The sequence below is a fragment of the Dermacentor variabilis genome, chromosome 11, assembly GCF_050947875.1.
Source record: "Dermacentor variabilis isolate Ectoservices chromosome 11, ASM5094787v1, whole genome shotgun sequence".
Lineage (NCBI taxonomy): Eukaryota > Metazoa > Arthropoda > Arachnida > Ixodida > Ixodidae > Dermacentor > Dermacentor variabilis.
In genome coordinates this window covers 5701309-5721270 of record NC_134578.1, presented here as the reverse complement: position 1 = coordinate 5721270, position 19962 = coordinate 5701309, and the positions used below count along the sequence as shown (strand labels likewise).

Genomic DNA, 19962 nt, shown 5'->3' with positions numbered 1-19962 from the left:
TCGGAAAAGGCATCGCTACGAAATCGCGGCCCTGCTCTCTGACGGCGCTCTTTACACTCACCACAAGAAGCTCCGTTCCCGATCTGTTTTGTGCAATGTAAATGATAACGCGAAGCCCAATTTTCATAACACTACTGAGGCATCGCATTTGGATATATTACTACGCGACATACGTGAAAGCAAGTAGTTATATATGAACAATTAGTAATGACACTCACTCTTGCACTTGAAGCCTTGCTTGATCAAGCCCCACAGCTGAGAAAGTGACAAAGAAAAGGAGAAAACAATTACGAGTCGCTCAGTTAAATCTTAGATTTGAAAGAAGTGACAATATATAAAAGGTGGCTCTGAGTAAAGCTAGCGTACCAGGGCAGCAGCACCGTATGAATGCTTATTTGGTGCGCATTTAATGAAACAAAAATGCAAGTGTTTTTTTTAATTACCGCGCAAGCATTTGGACATGACATCTTACGTCTCAGACACTCAATTTTTGACGCGCTGCGCTGACTTTCTTATTAAATTTTGGTTTCGCTTATTTGTTATTGTATTGTGAATAACATTTTTAGCCTACTTCAGCTGCTTTGAATTTATCTAGTTAGCCTCTTCACACCGCTCTTCAATCAAAAGAAACGTCTAAGAGAGAGATAATATTTAATGGCAGAAAGGTAAACGTCTAAAATTTATCAGGCGCTGGGCGGGATCGAAGCCGTTTCACATGGGTTCTTCAAGCATAGCAACCAGGTCATTTATGCCCGCGGACGTCGAGGGATTAATTCCCAGCATTAGCACGCGACTCAGCACCACGCATTTAAGAGGCCACGCCGCATCTAGGGGGCGACACTAAAGGAGGAGGACTTCGCGGCGAGTCCTCTAGATGGCGCAGCGTGCCCAGAGGGCAGCGGGAGACGGGAGCCCGGCTGCAGTGCGCGCCTCATGTGCGTGTCACGTTTCCGCGGCGGCAACACGTACGTGTGTCGCTACGCTGCCTCAGTGCTCATCGCCTTAACGTGGACAGTCATCGCCGCACGGGTTCTGTCGGAATTTTTATTCCTCCAGTTTATTTTACTGCTACAAATAATCGTGTAATGCAAATAACGCTGCGCTCATTCCGGCAACTCTGCGCGGTCGCCAGGTGTGGACAGGAAAAGTCACGTAGATGCGATCGATTATAAAGAGAGTCCAAGTTCCTCATATATGAAGCATATATTTTTCAAGGAGGTCAGACAATCCTAACTAACGTGATTAAGTGCCAAAGTTGGACCTACTGAAGGCTGAGTGCTGCTACAGAAGCAATCGACTCCGCACGCTGTTAGGGCGTTCCGCAAATGCCAGAGAGAAGAAGCCCATGCAGGAGCAGCGAGAAAAGCGGGGAGAGTGGGAACTTCGCGTGAACTGCTTATCGCAGTAAGTGAATCAAGGCTTCCCCCCCCCCCTAGATTGGTAACACCTCACCGCTACTCGGCCCGACTGCTACAGAGAGAGAGGGAGAGAGATGGGGAGAGAGGGAGCACTGCAGCGCACTGACCAGGCCGGTGCAATGTATGCAGAAGGTGGGCCGGAAGTAGGTGGTCTCGTGGAAGTCATGTCGGAACATGGCCCAGTTGGAACGCAGCAGGAAGCGGCGAATGTCGTGTCGGCCCAGCAGCCGCCGCTGGCACTCCTCCGGCACCAGGCCCCGCAACGCAGGGAAGCGGCCCGTCACCGCCGCCACGTCCTCGGGGCTCAGGTAGCCGTCGCGGTCCGTGTCGTACTCGTGGAACACCTCCTGCGCAAGTTGCAGGCAGAATACATTAGGCCACGCTTGACCCCTTCCCCGAAAGAGGGAGTCAAGTGTTGCTGTATCTGGGGCGTAGTACTGCGCGCACGCGCACACACAAATTCACATACACACACGCGCGCGCGCGCGCGATCACACCCATACACAGACCACGCGTGCGGTTGAAAGAGTCTTCCGCATCAACTTCCACGGCCGCGTGTGGCACTGGCTGGCACTCCCGTGGCTACATCTCGTAACCTTAAGTTAGCACCCAATAAACTGCACTAGGAGGACGAACTTCCGCCACTGGTAGCTGAATGGTAGACCATCGCACGCGTAATGTGCAAGATATGGATTCGGCTCCCCCCCCCCCCCTGCGGCAAGTTGTACTTTCGCCCATTTTCCTTCCCTTTTCCTTACTATTTCTACCCTTAAAAAATAAACACCGAATTTCCCCTGTGCGTTTCCTCACATCATTGTCCCTTGGCTTCGTGTGGTTGCAAAACAGACAACAACTGCGTGCTTCATTTCTAAGCCGCAGTTATTCGGCAACTTTCGTGCACGCTTAACTCAGCACTAGTGCACTTTCGTCACCAGGCTCATGTTGCCGTCCTACACGGGAACGCTGGCCCCTCTTTTCCTCTTTTCTTTTTAAGAATTATAAATTTCTTGCGAAGGTCGACAGTCACGTCATGAGCCACATGCGAGTTATGATTTCTGTCGATATTTATGATTGCCCACCCATATGTATGCCTCGACACATGTGGCGGAGGATGGCTGTGAAATTGATGCTCTCCAGAAAGTCAGAATTCAAGCTTCTTGACTTATCCATCGTTGTCTTACAAGATCGCCACGTTAAATCACTCGCAGCTTTGGAGACCACGACAGTCTCGCATCGACTTACCTCCACCATATCGCAGATCTGTTTCTCGACCAGCGCCAGGTCAGTTCCTTCCGGGACTTTGGATGCAAATTCCATAGCGAGAGGCTTCGACGGAGATACCTGCAAGAACGCAACAGGGTCCAGTCATACCCAGCAACACGAAATGGAAGGAACGTCCCTACCTACCCTTGGCATTACTTGAAAGTGAAGACTGGGAATTGCCTCGCACATACCATGCGAACAAGAGACGTAACTGACTAAAGTAACATTAGAGATACCTTACATGTGTGTGCGGCTCTCCTAAGGCTCACAATTAAGAATGGTTTTCCATATAAGTGGTTTTGAGCTGACCTACTAGAAGCGGAATGAAAGCAGGAATACGTACCATGGGTGCCTTTGGCTCTCTGGCAAGAGAAAGCTCAAAGATCTCGTCTTCGGTGTAGGCTGTGTCTAGGGAGAGCTGCAAGCAAAAGAAAAGCCCACACTCATATACGAATTCTTGTCGCGTCAATAGAGAGTTTAGGCGCATGCGGTGACGTGCTAACGCGGGCGTATGCCGGAAAAAGTGACGCTGGGGGTGACGACGCTGCGTTAGGCCAAGACTCGCGCAAAGTTCATTGCGATAAGCGAATGCGTTCGACCTGGTGTGAACTAAGGTTTAGCGTGAACACGTCGGCAGCGACACTACCATCACGGCGGCATTCTAAACAGCTCTGCCCCCGAGCGCGCTTACGTGGAGTACTCGTGGCGGCGAATCCGAACAGCGTGCGTACGCACAGCGCCTCGGCAGGAACGGCCGGGCGCGTGCACACGCAACGCACACGCTGGCTTCGCTGAACAGTGGCGCACGCTCGACGTCTTTGTCGCTGTGCAGCCAAGGTCACGACGCGTCTGTCTGGGAGATGCACTATGACGCGCTTATGAAAAACGCGAAATCAACGCAGCTCTCTTAGTTGGCCGAGTTACTCAGCAAAAAATAATTAAAAGGACGCAGTGCACGATACAATTATAAAACCTCCGATTTTTTAGTTGCCGGAGGTCTGTCGATCGAACACTGTAGGTGTTAAAATTGCACCTTTGCACCGTGTTTCTTCTATATTATTATCTTTTAGTTGAAGAGCTGGACTAATGTGAGCTGGGACAACCTATATATTCTCAGCTATATGCCGCTAACTGTATAAGCTGAATTTATATTCGGTGACATCTTACGAATTTGGTTCGAGCTCCGTCCTCAAGACCGCGCTGAACCTGCCCTCTCTGACTCCGCACTGCGAGGGGACGCAGATGCTGAAAACAGTTAGCATCCGCCATGACGTCACTGAAGTCAGCGAACGTAGTTTGCTGGCGCGCATATACATAACCTCATCCTTGAAATGGACGATGGTGCATGTGTCGCCCTAAATTCCTAGGTTGTCAGTGATTTATGTTATCTTCTTTTTGTTTTCGAAGACAAAGTCGCGCAGCGCAATAATGCTTCCAGAGTGTTAAAGCCGATAACACAATATGGCGGCGCCATTGTCTCCTGGTACTGCGGTACTTGACGCCAGAACTGTTTAACGGACGTACAGTGAAAATCGCACCCCCCACAGTGCTTACTGGTGCTTGGAAAGGCATTTACGTGCGTACCTTGAGCGTGTTGATGAGGTCCATGCTGACGTCGAGGGGCGGAGGCGAGTGCTGCAGCTCCCAGAGTTCCTGGAATATGTGCGACAGCTGCGCCATCTTGCGCAGGTTGATCATGCCGTCCACAACGTCCGGCAGCGCCACGTGCACCGAGATCAGGTCCTTCATGTGCACACCGCTGCGAAACATCGCGCCACTGACTCACCGGCGGGAGGCTACGGGCGCAGGAAATCGCGCTAATGCGTGACAAAGTCGCGGTGCTATTGTACGTTTCCTGTATAACTCGTGAGTAAGTTATGCGGATTCTGCAACCGTTTCGTGTTATCTGCGTGAGGGGAATGTAGAGATTGTAATATAATCTCCACATTCCCCTGACGCAGATATATATATACATTCCCCTCACGTTGTTATACTATAACAACGGTAAAGTTCCGCCCGAAAGGTGAAGCATTGACACTGATGTGAAACTATTAGACAACTACACGAACTAAGGTTCGCGATTTTATCGGCAGAATAATTTGCAGTAAACATTCGCTTACAAATAAATCAAGAAACGCGGTGTCACGCGCGCATAGGCGAACAGGCGCAGAACGCGCTCCATGACCGCGAACATTCGCTGGCGCGAGCGCTGATCGCGTGGAGCGAACATTTCTTCGTGCTGGCTCTCGCTTCAACGCGACTCCGAAAGTCGAGATTACGCGACCTCCAACAGTAGGCGCGCAGGAACGCAGCGTTTGTGAGGCGACCAGCCGCCTCGGCTCGGCCACGCTTTGCGCCCGCCGTAGACTATTTTCAAGCTGCGGCGAGCGGCGCCTCTGCGGTCAGCCGCGCGAACGGCCACGAGCAGCCACGGCCAAGGCAGAGGCGGAGAGGCGCGTTTAGCTGTACCCGTCCTCCCCGCCCCAACGAGCACGCTTTCGATAACGTGACACCCAACACTGGGCACGCGGAAGGACGGCGAGCATCGAACCACCATCCTCGGCTCACCCTCGCAAGCTTTCCTCGTACCGTAGCAAACAGCGCGCGCAACGTGATCTTGTCGCACTTCGACTTTATATGGAACCTCACGGTGACGCCGACTACAACAGTTCGCCTGGAGGTTCCACATGATTACCATCGCAATAATAAATGAATACATAAAATAATAAATAAATTTCTGTTAGCTTAATTTATTTTCCGTAATACGGCGGAATCCTTCGAATGTGAATTTTAGATTACCCGAATACCTCAACGTTCATGGCAACCGATTACTAAAATTTAATGCAGCTAAAAGTTGGAGCCTGATAATCCTGTGTATAAAAAATGCCCGCGATCTTTAACTGCTTTGCATGTTGTTGCTGTCTACGTAAGACCTGTGTTGACACGTTGGAGATGTGGTTCGCGTTTACTTTAATTTTTCGCTGAATTTATAATGTTTTTCGCAGCTCAGCTGCGCATCTTCTGTTGTATATCGTGTTCGACCGGCAACTAGTCCCTTAAGTCTATCGATCCAAGTATTTCTCCGTATATATTTATTCTAGTTTAAAATAAAGTTTCCGTTACGATGATGATGATGATGATGATGATGATGATGATGATTAATCACTCATCGATCAATGACTCACAGGATGGGTATCCGGAAGTCGCGTGCCTCGGCGAGTGCCTTGCGGTAGTTGCAGAAGTTGCCCGCCGAGGAGAGCAGGGCGGCGAACTGCGCCAGCGTCCGCCTCGTCTCCCCCGACAGGCAGGTGGTCGTCTGCGACAGCCTCGCCAGCGCGCTGTGGTTCAGTCCACCGACGACGGCCATCAGGGAGCTGAAGTTCTGCAGCTCCAGCAGGTTCTGCGGACACACCCACATAGCACGTGGATGGATGGATGGAAGGTAGGAGCGTCCCCTTTGAAACGGGGTGATGGCAGTTGCCACCATGCTCAGCTTTTTATTTTTATAACTGTGTTTTAAGTTGTTAAAATTCGCCATTTTCTTTACGTCTTCCTAGCCTTTTAACTTTATGTCACCTCTCTGCTTTCGAGCCACCAATCGTCCAATCACCTTTTGCTAATTTCTACATGACTACTGTAATCTCTATAAACCCTAGGGCCTCAGAAAGCGTGACTGTGCCCGCATCGACATCGGAATGGATACCATAATATTTTAGTATCAGGTGTTCTATTGTTTCTACAGATTTACCACACACAGTGCATGTGTCTTCTTCTTCGTTAAATTTCTTTTTATAGCTCCGCGTTCTAAGACATCCTGACCTAGCACAGCCACATCGAACCAGCGCCCCTGCGGCGACACTTAAGAGTAAGGCATCACGGAGGGATGAACAATGCTGCGTAGACTCGCGGTAGTGAAACATACAAGGAAGCGAGGCGCAAGCATTAAGCCCCGTCCTTACTTTTTAACGCCGGGGCAAAGTTATGAGTGTGCATTAGGTTTTGTATGATCTCCGCAGATGCGGCGTCCCGCTTTTGCAAACAGCGCGGTGCTTATAATCTCGAAGGCCGTGCTTTTTACTCTATCTCGCTCCTCGTGCTCAGCCAGGCCGATAAATGCGCTCCCCGCAAGCCTCGATTACATGAAGCCCCCCGAGTTGGTTCTACGGAATTACATTTGGAGCCAAGAGTTAACTCCCCCAAAACAACCGTTGGTGTCGGCTTTGTAAATCAAGCCTCACAAGAATACTTCACCAGTGCTAGTGCTGCTCCTACCTTTAAGGGTTCTGGAAGAATCCGTTGGTAACAAATCTGCTTGACAGTGGTAACCGTCGCAATCGTAACTGCCTTCACGCGTAAATGCATGCGAATGGAAGGGTTAGGCGAAGCGTTAAGGCGTTCACACGACGAGTCAAGCAATCATGCCCATGGACCACGGCGCACTGACTGCCCGGCAGTGTCGAGCGCTAGCGACAGTCGATAGTGAGCAATATTTCTTCAATAAACTACTGGTCTATAATGCCCTGTAGGTCCCGGCTCATTACCAGAGCTGACCAGGGACGTTGAAGATGGGAAGAGGCCGTGAACGTCCGAACGCGGTCAGTTCTCGCCAACGTATTCGCCCCCGCAGAGCCAACCATGCAGAGAAGGCAGTGGAGAACGCAAACGTTCAACGTACCTTGGCGACGTCGACGAACTTTGTGACGACGTCTGCTCGCTGCTGCGGCGTGGACCGCGAGAGCACCATGCACTGCGTCCACTGGGAGAGGCCGTTGAACTGCGAGATGGAGCGCTCCAGGCGAGGGTTATCCGCCAGCGTGCCCTGCTCGGCGTACTGTTTGAAGTCCAGGAACTGAAGAAAGAAATTCGTGCGAGAAAACGGGCGAACTTGTGACTTTCCCATACAGACGTCATTAAACTGGTATATTTGGTTTAACTCTGTAATGTCCAGACACCGTTCCACACCAAGGAAAATTAAAACAACTTGTTTATCTTCGTCTATGGTCATGGATAGCATACGTGTACAAAAAGTATGAAATAAGTGAAAACCTAAATATTATAGCAATCACTTAATCACTTATTGGTCCCTGAACTATCTGCGAATGAAACTTCGTTTCAGCGTATGAAAAACCCTATCCTATAAGGTCCACGTACCAAAGCAACTCACTAACGATGAAAGGCGCCGTAGTGAGAGAGTGTCTGCAGATCACATTCGACCAGCGATATTTTTTCAACGCGCACGCAAAGGATCGCACACGAGCGTTTCTCGCGCTCCAAACGCCTCGGAATGTGGCCACAATTGGAACCGGCCACTTCGCGTTCATCAGCAGAACGCCATCGCGAGTGACCGGGTGCAACTGCCATGGCGGATATCCAGAGGAGTGACACCAGGGATGCTCAAGTATGTCCGAGGTTGTCAATATCTAGTGATAACCAACGAAAAGTTTAAAGTATAAAAGCAGCAGCCTTTGAGGTGCGAGTCAAACATACAGAATGCAACAGAAGAATAGGGTGATTGCTGGGTTAATGGCAAAGCAATGCGAAGTTGGCAGCACGAATTGACAGGGTTGACAATGCGTTCTGCGTTTCCGATCCAAAATGCAATAACGGTTAAGCAGACGTCGTAACACCATCCCGTTGGATCATGTGCGACCTGTCTTAAGCGAATCCGTCTAGGGTGCAATCGCAACTACAGAATAAACGTGATTATAGCAGGCTTGTGTGAATACCGTATTCGCTATTTTTGAATATTAAATCGATTATTAATTCCATTCGATATTCGCTGCGACTCGAGCTTGAGTAATTGAAGCTTTCCAAGTAGTCGAAACGAACGAATATGCGCATTTTCCCGCGTATAATCAGCACTTCATCCCCGAAAAAAGTAATCCGCGAGAATAACTACACACAATGTCCAAATCTTGTAAAAACAGTCTCCCGTGACGGCTGCACGAATAGACCAGGTCATATCTTCGGCCAGCCGTATACTGTTGCCCACCTCTTCGCAACACGGAGAACGTGGCCTCAAGGTGGTTTCGCGACAGCGCGGGACACACTGCCGTGAAACCACCTCAAGGCGCAATTTGCGCTGCCGTGAAGCCACACCTCAAGTCAAGAAGTCGCATATAATCGGCACCCCGATTTTACCATTAATTCTTTCTTTAATTTTTTTCGACTGTGCGCTTGCAGAACAGAAAGCTTTAAGCTCGCGTGTGGCTAGAAAGCATCAAACTGAACTAGCGCCACTCAGCATGAACCGCCGGTGTCGCGCAGTGAAGCTCGCACTTCACAGCATCGCGACGGCGCACGACGGACGGATACGAGACGCCTCCGTGGCCTCAACCGCCACAAAGTTTTAGGTGGACCGAAGTCGAACAGTGAGCAAGAGCGTGTGAACAAATTTTCTGTGCTGCTCAAGTTGTAAAAGAATGTTGAAATTGCAATTTTGCATGAAAACGTCTTGCCAACTCACTGGCTACAATTTTTAAATTGCAATATGTACCGCAAAGCAATTAATTGAGAAATATAATCAGCGAGTTTTCGTTAATTAGCTGAATATCTGTTTCGATTTCTCGTTCCAGTAATTTCCGCATCTTTGAATAATCCAGCTCAAGGACAATTATGCTATTTGCCACAGGCTATGTTTAAAGATTGCGGGAAACTTACGAATGAGCACTCCGCATAGCAGTAGGCGTGCACCCATGAGGCCGCAACACGAAAACGGGAGCTCGACGGAGGACGCGAGACGTACGCTTGGCGCGGCGCTTTCCTGCACAGCGCGGTGGTCCGTCGGCCTCCGCGCGTGACATCGCGGCTCATAGCACGTGAGCGAGGAAGCACTGATATGATTCCTCCGATCGCGACGGCGATAATCACGCGGTCTATGACGACGATATGATAACGACCGCGATTAAAGACCAAGATTGTAACGATAAGAATCACGGAGACAACGACCTAGTACTTTCGACTACTAATCTATAGGCCTGCATCTGCGCTAATCTCGGCCCATGGCCTGACACTGCAACTTCAATGCGGACAACTAAAGCGCTGTTGAAGTTCCCGCACGGCACGAGACTAGACGAACGGCTGTAGTAAGGCCACCGTCTAATGCAGATAAGCACTCGCCACTTCTTTTCTCATCATCACCAATCCCAGCACTTTCCCTCCCCTCCCGCTTTTCCCCTGTGCAGAGTAGCAGACTAGAGAGCATCAGCTCAGGTCGACTTCTCTGTCTTTCCTATCAATAGAATCTCTCTCTCTAGGCTGAACTTTATTAACATGAAACCTGTTTTCAAACTCAAATTCAAATTGTTTGTTAATCGTTGAAAACACAATAGGATTGTGTCCAACACTGTTTGGACCCGTAGCCACAGGCTAGTCATGGGTCCAGAAAATGAAGCACAATAATGCAGACACTTCCTTATGTATAAAATACCAACATAAAATAGCGGGCGCAGGGAAACTTACATGAATACAAATGTAAAAGAAAAAGAATGCATAACAAGGAGCAAGTGTACCTTACAAGAAAACATCTTACATGTTCACATCATATGGTAAAATCGGATGCACACAACAGGTAGAATATGTTTAAGATAAAGAGTGCATGTGCATGAAGAACTGTCTCGCCGCAGGAGCAAGCGTTCGAGCGTATTTTATGTGGTGTGGAAGGGTGTTCCATATTCTTTCCCCGATAAAAGAGAGCCGTCTTTCTCCATATGCGTTGTGTGTGGGCGGGAGGTTAAAGCTACCAAGTGTTACATTTCTAGTAGTTCGACATGATGTATCAAAGAGGGATATATGGAAGGGTTGGTTCTACTGTATATATATATTCGAAATTTGGCTACGCTTAGGTCGTACAGCGAGTCTTCTTTTCACTGCCCCTTTCCTTCGGTCACTGTTGCGCGTGCTCTTCGTTACCCTGGCGGCGGGCCGCGCGTGTCGAGGCCACGGCAGCGGCGACTCACGGTGATGCGCTTCATGACCTTGTGCTCCAGGTAGGTGAGGTGGTCGGCCAGCTCGCGCGGCTCGAGGTGGTCGAACACGAGCGACACCTTGCGCGTGTGCTTGGCGAGCGGCAGCCGCACCGAGACCGCGCGCGCCCACTCGGAGCGCGGCGAGGGCCTCCGGGTCAGGTCCACCAGGTCGGCCAGCACCGAGTGGCCCTCCTGGCGGAGGCGCGACTGCAGCGCCGCCAGCCGCGCCACCACGCCCTCGGCCTCCAGGTGCTGGGGGAACTTGAGCATCCAGTATCTGTGGTCCCGGAGGGGGAGAAACGCGTCCGGTTGGCTCATCGAGTTTCTCACCACATTTGGCGGTGTTGCGCTGTGGTATGCATGGGAATGCCGGTATATTGTGACTTCGGATTGGCATCGTTCTCGGAGAGACAGGCAAGCACCGTTCCGTCTGTCACAATGATTCATATTCTACTAGAACTGCACGTAAAAAGCTGTTTTAGCTTTATTATCACACAAAAAAAACATGTTTTGTTTAAACACAAGAACTTGTTATTGCATGTGCAATTATATGATACGTAAGAAGTATCAGCGGGCCGCTAAAGTTGGAGGACAGACGGCAAGATTCGCGTTCGCTTTGAAACAGTTTGTCGTCTGTTCTTGCTTTTCTTCCCTTCATCATGCATTATACGTGAGTAAAGATGCAATTTGCCTGAATAGAACCATTTTATGAATATTTTACTTCGTATAAATATTCGTATAAATATTCGTATGAATATTTTACTTCGTATAGAATGTGGATATGGCTACAGAAATAACGCGTTCTTAAATAAGGAACGTTTTATACGAAGTTTCTTACAACACTAGCCTCGCGGACACATATACCGTCATTACCATGACGGCACGGCGCCCCTTAAGAAACTCCCATAGACGGTGGCACCAGTTTTTCCTCTAGGTGTTACAGTGAGAAACTCTATGGGTTGGCTACTTACTAACCCTATGTTGGGAGAAGGGAAACGCAGGCGAATGGGGAGATCATAGAGGAATGCGCTGAAACGCGTTGGCGTGCGCGGACAGCACTACACAGTCAAAGGCGCTCGGGCAAGCTAATCTTCCCCAAGGAACACATAAGTGTCTTCGCTGCCTTCTAGCACGACGATCGATGGGGATGGTGTTCTTGTAGAGTAGGTATGCGAACAGTTGATGATCGTGTAGCCGCCGCAATGCATTGGAGATCGATTGTCTTTTAGTACGTCAAATTTAGGACAGTGGCACGATAGGTTCTTTATGGTCTCTTCGCAGCGGCAAAAACAACCGGAGAGTTTCTGAACTATTATGCGGGAATGCTACGCAGAAAGCCCAAGCACCCCTCCACATCAAGGAAAATTAAGACAGCTTGTTCATAATAAATTCTGGCCATGAAGAGTACATTGATAATAAAAAGCTATAAATTGTGTAAACATTATTACGCAGTTATTATTAAGTAATTGGTTGTCTGAACTATCAACAGCTGTAAACTCGCTGCAACGTATCAAGAACGCTACCATGGGATTTCTGTTATGTTTCCCGCGCTTAAATCAATATTTTGATGTACTAAACTAACCGATTTAATAACGATGCATTGTGCTGTTATTTAAGATTACACTAGACAGAAATTCCAAATCAGCTTCAGCTGCCTGTATACATATGTAGGTCACTCTTTTGAATCTCCCTCTCCGCTTTTTCAGCAGAGAAGTTCGGTTGTTATCAGAGAAAACTGACGCCGGACCTAAATTTCGCGGACAGAGCGCGGTGCTTATGACGTAGCCCTTTGATTTTATGGTAGAATATGGCTTACCTGAACACCTGGCACACCTGTGCCTTGTGCTTGTAAATGGGACAGTGTGTTGAGTGCTGCAGGGTATGAACACATGGCAACACGCATCGATGCTGAGTATTGCTGGTCATGTATCTGAAGCGTGTATCAGGGATTACAACGGGTGAGCAGAACCTACCTAGAGACAAAAATCGTTCTAGCGCACACACACGCACAGGCGGACGCACGCACACGCGCACACACACGGATTGTTACAGGTACCTTCTGTACCCAAAGCACGATATAACGGGACAATGCCTGGCGTACAGGCGAAGCTCGATGGTTCGAATCTCCAATGAACAGCAAGCAGACTTTTTATATACGCGGCCGCAGTCTTGTGGACGTGAGAAAAGGATACTGGTCGACAAGGCATCGTGCCAGCTTCTCAGATTTGATGAACCACTGGTGCATGAGGAGGAAGATGTAGGGAAACCGGTTGTCGTCGTCCTCCAGGCCACCGATGGGTACTGCGATTAGGAGAGAGGGATGACGGAAAAGAGGATAACAGGTAAACACTGGATTCATCGGCTTGCTGAAATATCCACTCATGTTCCCGTGGAACGCTTCTCGTGTTATTTAAACGAGACAAATGAGTACAGAAAGGTCGAGACTCGAAGTGACTAACCGTGGTCGAACAAGGCGCTGTCGCTATTACCCCTTCGACAGGGGAACTTATCTGTGTCAGGGCCAATGTTTCGACAAGGGGACCCGTAAAGTTTGTCTGAAACGTTGCTTAAACACTGTTTATTCAGGCTACGTCGCAGCAACTGCGATGAAGAGGGGACTAGATACCTTCACGCCGTCGAGTAACGGGTTTCTGCTTGGTCTCTTTTCACGAGCAATACGGCTTCGACCGGGACTAGTTGGTATGGCATCGTTCAGTTTACTGTTCTGCCAGTTCTGTGTCAGTCTCTTTTTTTTTGTGCTTTGTGTGACATTATAGCGCAGTACATAGAACGATGCTCGTTTCACGATATATCTGTATTGTTAATAACTAATTAATCAATATATAATAATTATTATTTCATTTAGTATTATCGTTAACCGAGAGTCACTGAGTTTGACAGAACTGAGTGCAAACCAACTAGGGTGCACTGATGCGCTATATGAACAGATTGGACTCGTTTGTTGGAACGTATTTCATTCAATCCGAGTACGAAGGCAGCACCTTCCGACACCGGAGGTAATCGTCATCGTTGCTTTTCCAGTGGGTTCCCGAGGTCGCGGAAGAAACATTCGCGCCTCAGCGATGCTTCTGCCTCGGTTAACACCAACTTCGTCAGCTGCGTGGGTCAGCGAATATTCAGAATTTTCGCAAAACGGATCCAATATCGACGAATATCGCTATTCGAACAGTCCCCATTCGTAAATGCGGGTACTGCGCGAATAGTTTCGGAATGTTTTAAATCCTCAACTGTGCCCGATCAAAACAAGATTGAAGCAGATGTATAAATGCCACTTGGGCCATCGTAGACATAAAACGCGATGAGTTACATCGCGGACAGCCCACTACACGTCGCTAAAGGAGCCACACCTATACGGCTAAATTTACAGCGACGATTAGCGCTTACCAAAGGCTGCCGAGTACGCGAACAATATTCTTATTTAAACCTAATGCTCCGTTAGCACTTTTTAGCAACCAACGCTTAATAATGTGCAACGTAACGACAGAAGCTTGCTAACGTTGTGAATATACTGAGATGTGAACATAGTTTAATACTAGTGGCGAAATTAGCGGCCCAGTGTCTGAAAACTATTCCAAAATTATTCGATATGCAATTTGCTTCTGGCACTATTCGATTCGTATTCGATTCGGTCTTAAATAATTACTATTCATGCACGCCCCTAGTTTCTAGCGAGGTAGATGCCTTGGCGCATGGTTTCACCGTGCGCATGGCTGTACGCTGCAACGTGATCTAGTCCCACATATCCCGGAGCATCATTTTTGACACACTCAATTTTACACCTCCAAAAGCGGTGGGCAGTTAAAGCGGGCCCCGTGGTAGTGCTTATCGATATACTGGGGCAAATTTCCAGCAATGGGTATTTCAGGAAACCAATTACTAATGAATTAATTCCTGTGGTAATTACATAATTACTCCGAAACATTTCGTTGTTTTCCGTACGAACGTAGTCTACATGATCTGAAGAAAGGTGAACAAGTTGTTCTAATCTTCCTTCATGGTGAATTAAGCATTGTGGGGCGAGGCACTGGAGCAGCGTATACAGGCTCCTATAAGGTAGGCTTGGGTGGTGGACCTGTGTAGGAATTACGTTTCCTCGCGTAGAGACCATCCACTTAAAGTTAGGGCATACCTTTCCAGGACTTATCTGAAATATTTAGTTTTTCCGAGAAGCATTGTCGATCGGACTTCACTACCTGCGGAAGGTGCGTAACCGGAACAATTTTGATGTGTTTCATGAACACTGCAAATTACAATACATTACGACTTATAAATACGCTGTTTTCAACAATCTTGGAGTTCTGAAGCCTACGCCAGCCAACAGCGCCTGAGATCACGTGTGCACGATCCGAGACGTCGCACAGTGTGGCAACGTGATGAAGCTGCGTGCGGCGTGCAGGCGAATATATGGCCCGGCGTTTCAAGCGCGCCAAGCAGCGGCCACGACGCCGGTGACGCCAGGATCGCCGAAAATTTGGTCCCTGTACAGCTCACCGCGTTCGCCCGCAGCGCTGCGGCGATGAGCTGTTGTCGCGACGCATGCGCGCACGTGCGCGGCGAGGCTTCTTTTCGTTCGCCAAAGGCGCGCACTCGGCGCAGTCTGTTCACCCGAACTCTATCGGCCTGCCGACCCGCCACGCTAGCGCGCTATACACTCTGTTCTAGCAGCTCCGGCGCGAGACGATTCCCGCACCGGCCATGCGAAAGCGCGCCGAACGGCGCCAGTCACGCCTTAGTCACGCCGGCTGCGCGGTGACGCTAGACTGTGTCCGCGAGGCGCCGGATACGTCCGCGCTTTGAGCGCGCGCCACAGTCTTCTGGAACAGCGCAGAGACTGGCGCGTTCGTTGCGTCGTAACTGAGCTGTGACCGCGTTCCTCCAGTCTAAATCCGACCGTAATATATAAGAAATGTGCGTGGTGTACGAGCGTGGCCGAGACAACGTATTCAGAAGCTCCGACGCTGACGCAAGGAAGAGCGACGCTCGTGTGCGTTACTGCGTTTCGAACCAACGCGGTCTGAGCCATCGTCGCCACTGCTCGTGTTCTGACCGTCGTTCCCGTTTTGTGCTTTCCGTAAACGTGAAGTGCGAAGGACTTGACGGCCAATAGGCGCATCGGAGTGCCGCGCAAACTACGCTGGAGAGCCGAAAGTGTTTCTTTGCATTGAAAAGAAGAAACCCAACGGATGAAATGGTGCTATTTCCAAGTGAAGGTTAGCAACTAAGCAGCAATTCAAGGGTGAGTAGCCAACCATGCTAATCAATTGCCCTGCAAAATACATTGCTCTGAGTACTCTACACACCTAACGCCGAACATCTTGTCATGTACAGGCGCCCAAATCTTTAACTGGTGTGCGCGAGCGGCGACTTTTCCGTGCGTCAGCGCCGTATGACGGGGCGCGGCTGGAAAGAGTCTGAGGCTAAGCGCATGCGGACAAAGCGCGCTCAGCTGGGCCCATCGTCTGCTAAGCTGTTTCCAGCCTCGCCCCGTCATACGGCGCCGACGCACGGAAAAGTCGCCGCTCGCGCACACCAGTTAAAGATTTGGGCGCCTGTACTTCAGAAGGATATTGTTTGCTGGTCAATATTGTATTTAATTATTCGTGCGAGCAGCGCGAAAAGACTTGATACAAGGGTAAAAGGAAGACTAGCGCTGTGTTCAGCTTATCTTTGTATCACGTATTGTTCTCGCGCTACTCGCCTCAACAACACCGTGTCGCAGTTGTCTCGACAGTTTTGCATATAACTCCTCGACGCGATGTGCTCAGTTCGGCATCCCTAAGGCAGTTCTAGGTATTCGAGTACGTGACCTTTCTAGTTCTTCTTCTACCATATATGCTAGTGACGAAGCTTGTAAATAACAACACCCGCACTCGTCTCCCTCGCCATACGCTGTGGGCCAATGAACGTCCCCGCATGCAGCGATATTCACCACAACACTACTCACGTGCATACTTAACCAGGCGTTCTTTCTTTTTTATTTTTTAACGTTAACGTATTTTTTTTTACATGTGCTATATATATATATATATGTATATATATTGCACAAAAATACTCATTGAACTGTATTACGCGAAGCAGCGGACGTTGCTTTCCCAATAAATAAGTATGCATAATTGAGAGTGCATTGAGCCAGTGATTTCACAAAGCACATCCACTTGGAAGTAATTTTTAAACTAGCAAGAGTTCTTAGATAAACGCTGTCACACTTGCGGTAAAGGTACACTGTTTTTCCGCTTACTTCTTTAATAAAGCACCTTTTTAACACACTCAAGCTAAAAAAAGTTATCTAGAACACTACTGTATTTCGTCCCACACTTTGGGAGCGCATATCTACAAGTCGAAACTGGTGTCCTGCGAATTCACTCCAAGTGGATATGGCTTGCGAACTCATCGGCTACAATTCTTGCTTTTTCTTGGCCCAAATTCGCCCAATAAGAAGTTACAGGCTTGTACATAAGGTACAGCCATTCCCCTCCGCTCGATTCTGTGCCACTCTTGTCATCCACCATTCACAGACCGCTGATTCCTGAAGAAAACGCGTAACAGCACTGGACAACGGGACGTGACTGCGACAGACGAAGCGATGACCTCCAACCGACATTTCGTTGCCCGCACAGCAATACACGCAGGGATGTGAATGGGCAGAAGGAGAACACCTCCCGTTGTCCGGCGCTCTTACTCGTCTTCTTCAGAAATGCGCCAACCTAGCCCAAGTTAGCACGTCATTGCCGCTGATTCCGTTGATAACGCAGACGGAGTGCCGCGCTGACCACTGACGAATCGCGACAAGGAGTGGCACTGACATAGCATCGTTGTGTGCACATTTTCATCAATCATGATTCATCACCGCCACTACAACGCGACAACATCTAACACGCGAGCCAGCGTTCTTTCATATCGCTCAAAATTAGGCCATGCCATACTTTGTCTGAATCCGACTGTTATGCTGCGCATGTTCCCCAACTACCCAGTGTACTTGCCAGAAGTGCAATTGTGAAAGCGTAGAGAGAAACCGCAACGATGTTTTCAGCACCTTGAGTATACGCTCAGCTCGCGAAAAATATTCACCTAATGGACTGCCGTGATTAGATGCATGTGCTGCTGGTTTGGGTACAACATATTCTGATGAGGGCACAAATAGATTCCGAAAGCCGGGCTGGGTTTTCTCTTTTCTCTTTTTGTCACCTGGGTTGCTACAGCGTGCCACTTGATAGTGTATGGCCCTTCTACAACGGGCAGTCTTACTTAGTGGATGGGGCCAAATCTGCGTTGCAGAGAACCACCAAGTCAACATTCTCTCCTGGGTGATGTATTTATTCCCTTCTGCTCGGTCATCTGTGATTAGCTCGATCTGTCAGCTCGTTGGCCTGTGCAGGCAACCTTCGCTTACAACGCAACACATGATGTCTTTATTACGATTATTATTATGTTATTATTTACGTCACTGATGGAGGAGGAGAAAATAAAGGCTGCTTTAAGAGCTTGACTGGCGCTCCCCTATCTCCTGGATACAGCAGCTGGCACAGGCGTTTTAAAGATATACAGAAGGCACTCGCGAATACGAAAGCAGGACCTTGAGGCTTTAAATAAACATATACGGTAACCATATACATACTACACTAGTGTTAAGCAGTCAAATGCGCAACCAACGCCACACACAAGACGTTGCCAGCCCTCTCCCATTTGGTTTACAACGCGGGGGCACTCACGGAAGCAGTCGATGAGGAATCTGAGCGCGGCGTCCAGGGAGGCAGCGCGGAGCGAGAAACCCGGCACGGCGGGGTTCTCGGTGTCCCAGATGAGGCCGTCCCGGGCAGGGCTCCCTCCGCTGGAGCCCATCGATCCCCCCTGGGGTCCCATCACCCGAGGCCCCACATGGCCGCCGGCCGCGCTGATGCTGCTGCTGCTGCTGCAACGGCCGCCGGGTCAGGACTCCTCCTGGCAGCAGCAGCCACCGCCGTCTCTGCTTCTCGAGGTCTCACAGGTCGCCGACTCTGAGCGCTGCGTGCGTCGTCGTCGGTCAGTGACGTCACGTGAAATCGCAACCTCCACGACCGTGGACGTGGGATCGCGTTCCGCTCGCTGCACAGGTAAACACTCTGGACGAGCGACTAGCGCACCTTCGTGTTCTGTAGGTTCGGGGGATGATCGCGCTCGAGCGTCGTCTGCTGCAGTCGCCTGTCTGACCGCAAGTCAATGCGCATGCGCGTGAGACCACGTGTTCCGTGATTTGCGAATTACGTGTTGAAGTGACGGTAGCAGACGACGCGTGAGCGCGATTACAGAGTACATTCGCTAAAACATACCCACCGTTGCCGCCTACGACTGAACCTATAATTCACGAAAGTGCGCTAGATACTCTGCAGCGCGCTCTGCCTGCATCAAACGATGCGTGCTCCCACGCTCGTGGTCATAAAGCTTGTGACTACAGCAGGCACGTACCCAGGATTATTTTTCGGAAGGGGGAAGGGGGGGAGTAGCTCTACTAGTACAAATGTGAATAATGCCCGCCATTTGCCTTAAAGACGCGTAAATCTGCAAAATAGAACTGAAATAAGGTGTACCTCACAGGTACGCGTGTGAGATACACCACTCCTTTACTTGGCAAGTAAGGAAGCACATCAAATGGACTCGCGCATGACAGAAGCGCACGAAGAACGCTGCCAAAAACAAGTAAACAGGCAAAAGTAAAAAAATGAAGAGTTCTAGTAGCGTTTTTTGAATTAGCCCTGGAAGAATTCTGGAGAAATATATATGTTTGTGGGACAATCACAGTTCTTTTGGATCCCTCGTTTATTGCTCTACCAATTTAAGTGCCAAAACCGACCCGTGTTGCATATTTGGGAATTTGCGTAGCAATGCGTGGTCACCAGTCCCGTACAACTGCGTAGAGCGCAGGACGCTGCGGTTCTAGACGCACTGCGCCCACCGCGGGAGGTTAGAAAAACGCTCACATTAGCACAGCAGAGAAGTGACCACGTCAGGCGGTTCCACTTATAACTGTAGAAGCGTGATTCAAAACACACGGAATTATTCTCCACTTCCGGCGTCCTTTTCTCTACTTCCTTTTTAAATAAAGAGATGTTGATCCAGAAATATTTTCACAAACAGTTAAATTTGATAATTTTCGCTTTTCCTTCCTGTTAGGCTGTTTCCTTGGCCCTCTCCCTTAGTAGATCGCCCAATTTCTCAAGTCTTTGCGACACTTCTTTCCAGTTGCCGATTTGGCACGAAAAGTGCTGTACAATTAAGGAAAAGCGAGACGAGGTGACGGGTGACAATCATATTGTTTA

At 49.3% G+C, this 19962-nt stretch overlaps 2 protein-coding genes across 9 annotated transcripts in view; one reads left to right on the top strand and one right to left on the bottom strand.

Moving 5' to 3' along the window:
- The window catches only part of LOC142564159 (ras guanyl-releasing protein 3-like), a 69317-nt gene that overhangs the window by 17836 nt on the left and 31519 nt on the right, over positions 1-19962 (bottom strand). For all 8 annotated transcript variants that reach the window (XM_075675035.1, XM_075675037.1, XM_075675039.1 and 5 more), the window contains 11 exons: positions 18379-18670; positions 12841-12949; positions 12465-12578; positions 10640-10925; positions 7357-7530; positions 5867-6081; positions 4266-4440; positions 3025-3099; positions 2661-2759; positions 1526-1765; positions 219-255 (listed from right to left, as the gene is read on the bottom strand). In XM_075675035.1, coding sequence (XP_075531150.1) covers positions 219-255; positions 1526-1765; positions 2661-2759; positions 3025-3099; positions 4266-4440; positions 5867-6081; positions 7357-7530; positions 10640-10925; positions 12465-12578; positions 12841-12949; positions 18379-18529 — 1675 coding nt within the window. In that variant the 5' untranslated portion in view covers positions 18530-18670. The remainder of the gene's footprint in view (positions 1-218; positions 256-1525; positions 1766-2660; positions 2760-3024; positions 3100-4265; positions 4441-5866; positions 6082-7356; positions 7531-10639; positions 10926-12464; positions 12579-12840; positions 12950-18378; positions 18671-19962) is intronic.
- Positions 15442-19962, top strand: part of LOC142564157 (uncharacterized) — a 263799-nt gene continuing 259278 nt past the window's right edge. Inside the window, exon 1 of the mRNA XM_075675033.1 lies at positions 15442-15905. The gene's annotated coding sequence lies outside the window, so the exon portion shown is untranslated. The remainder of the gene's footprint in view (positions 15906-19962) is intronic.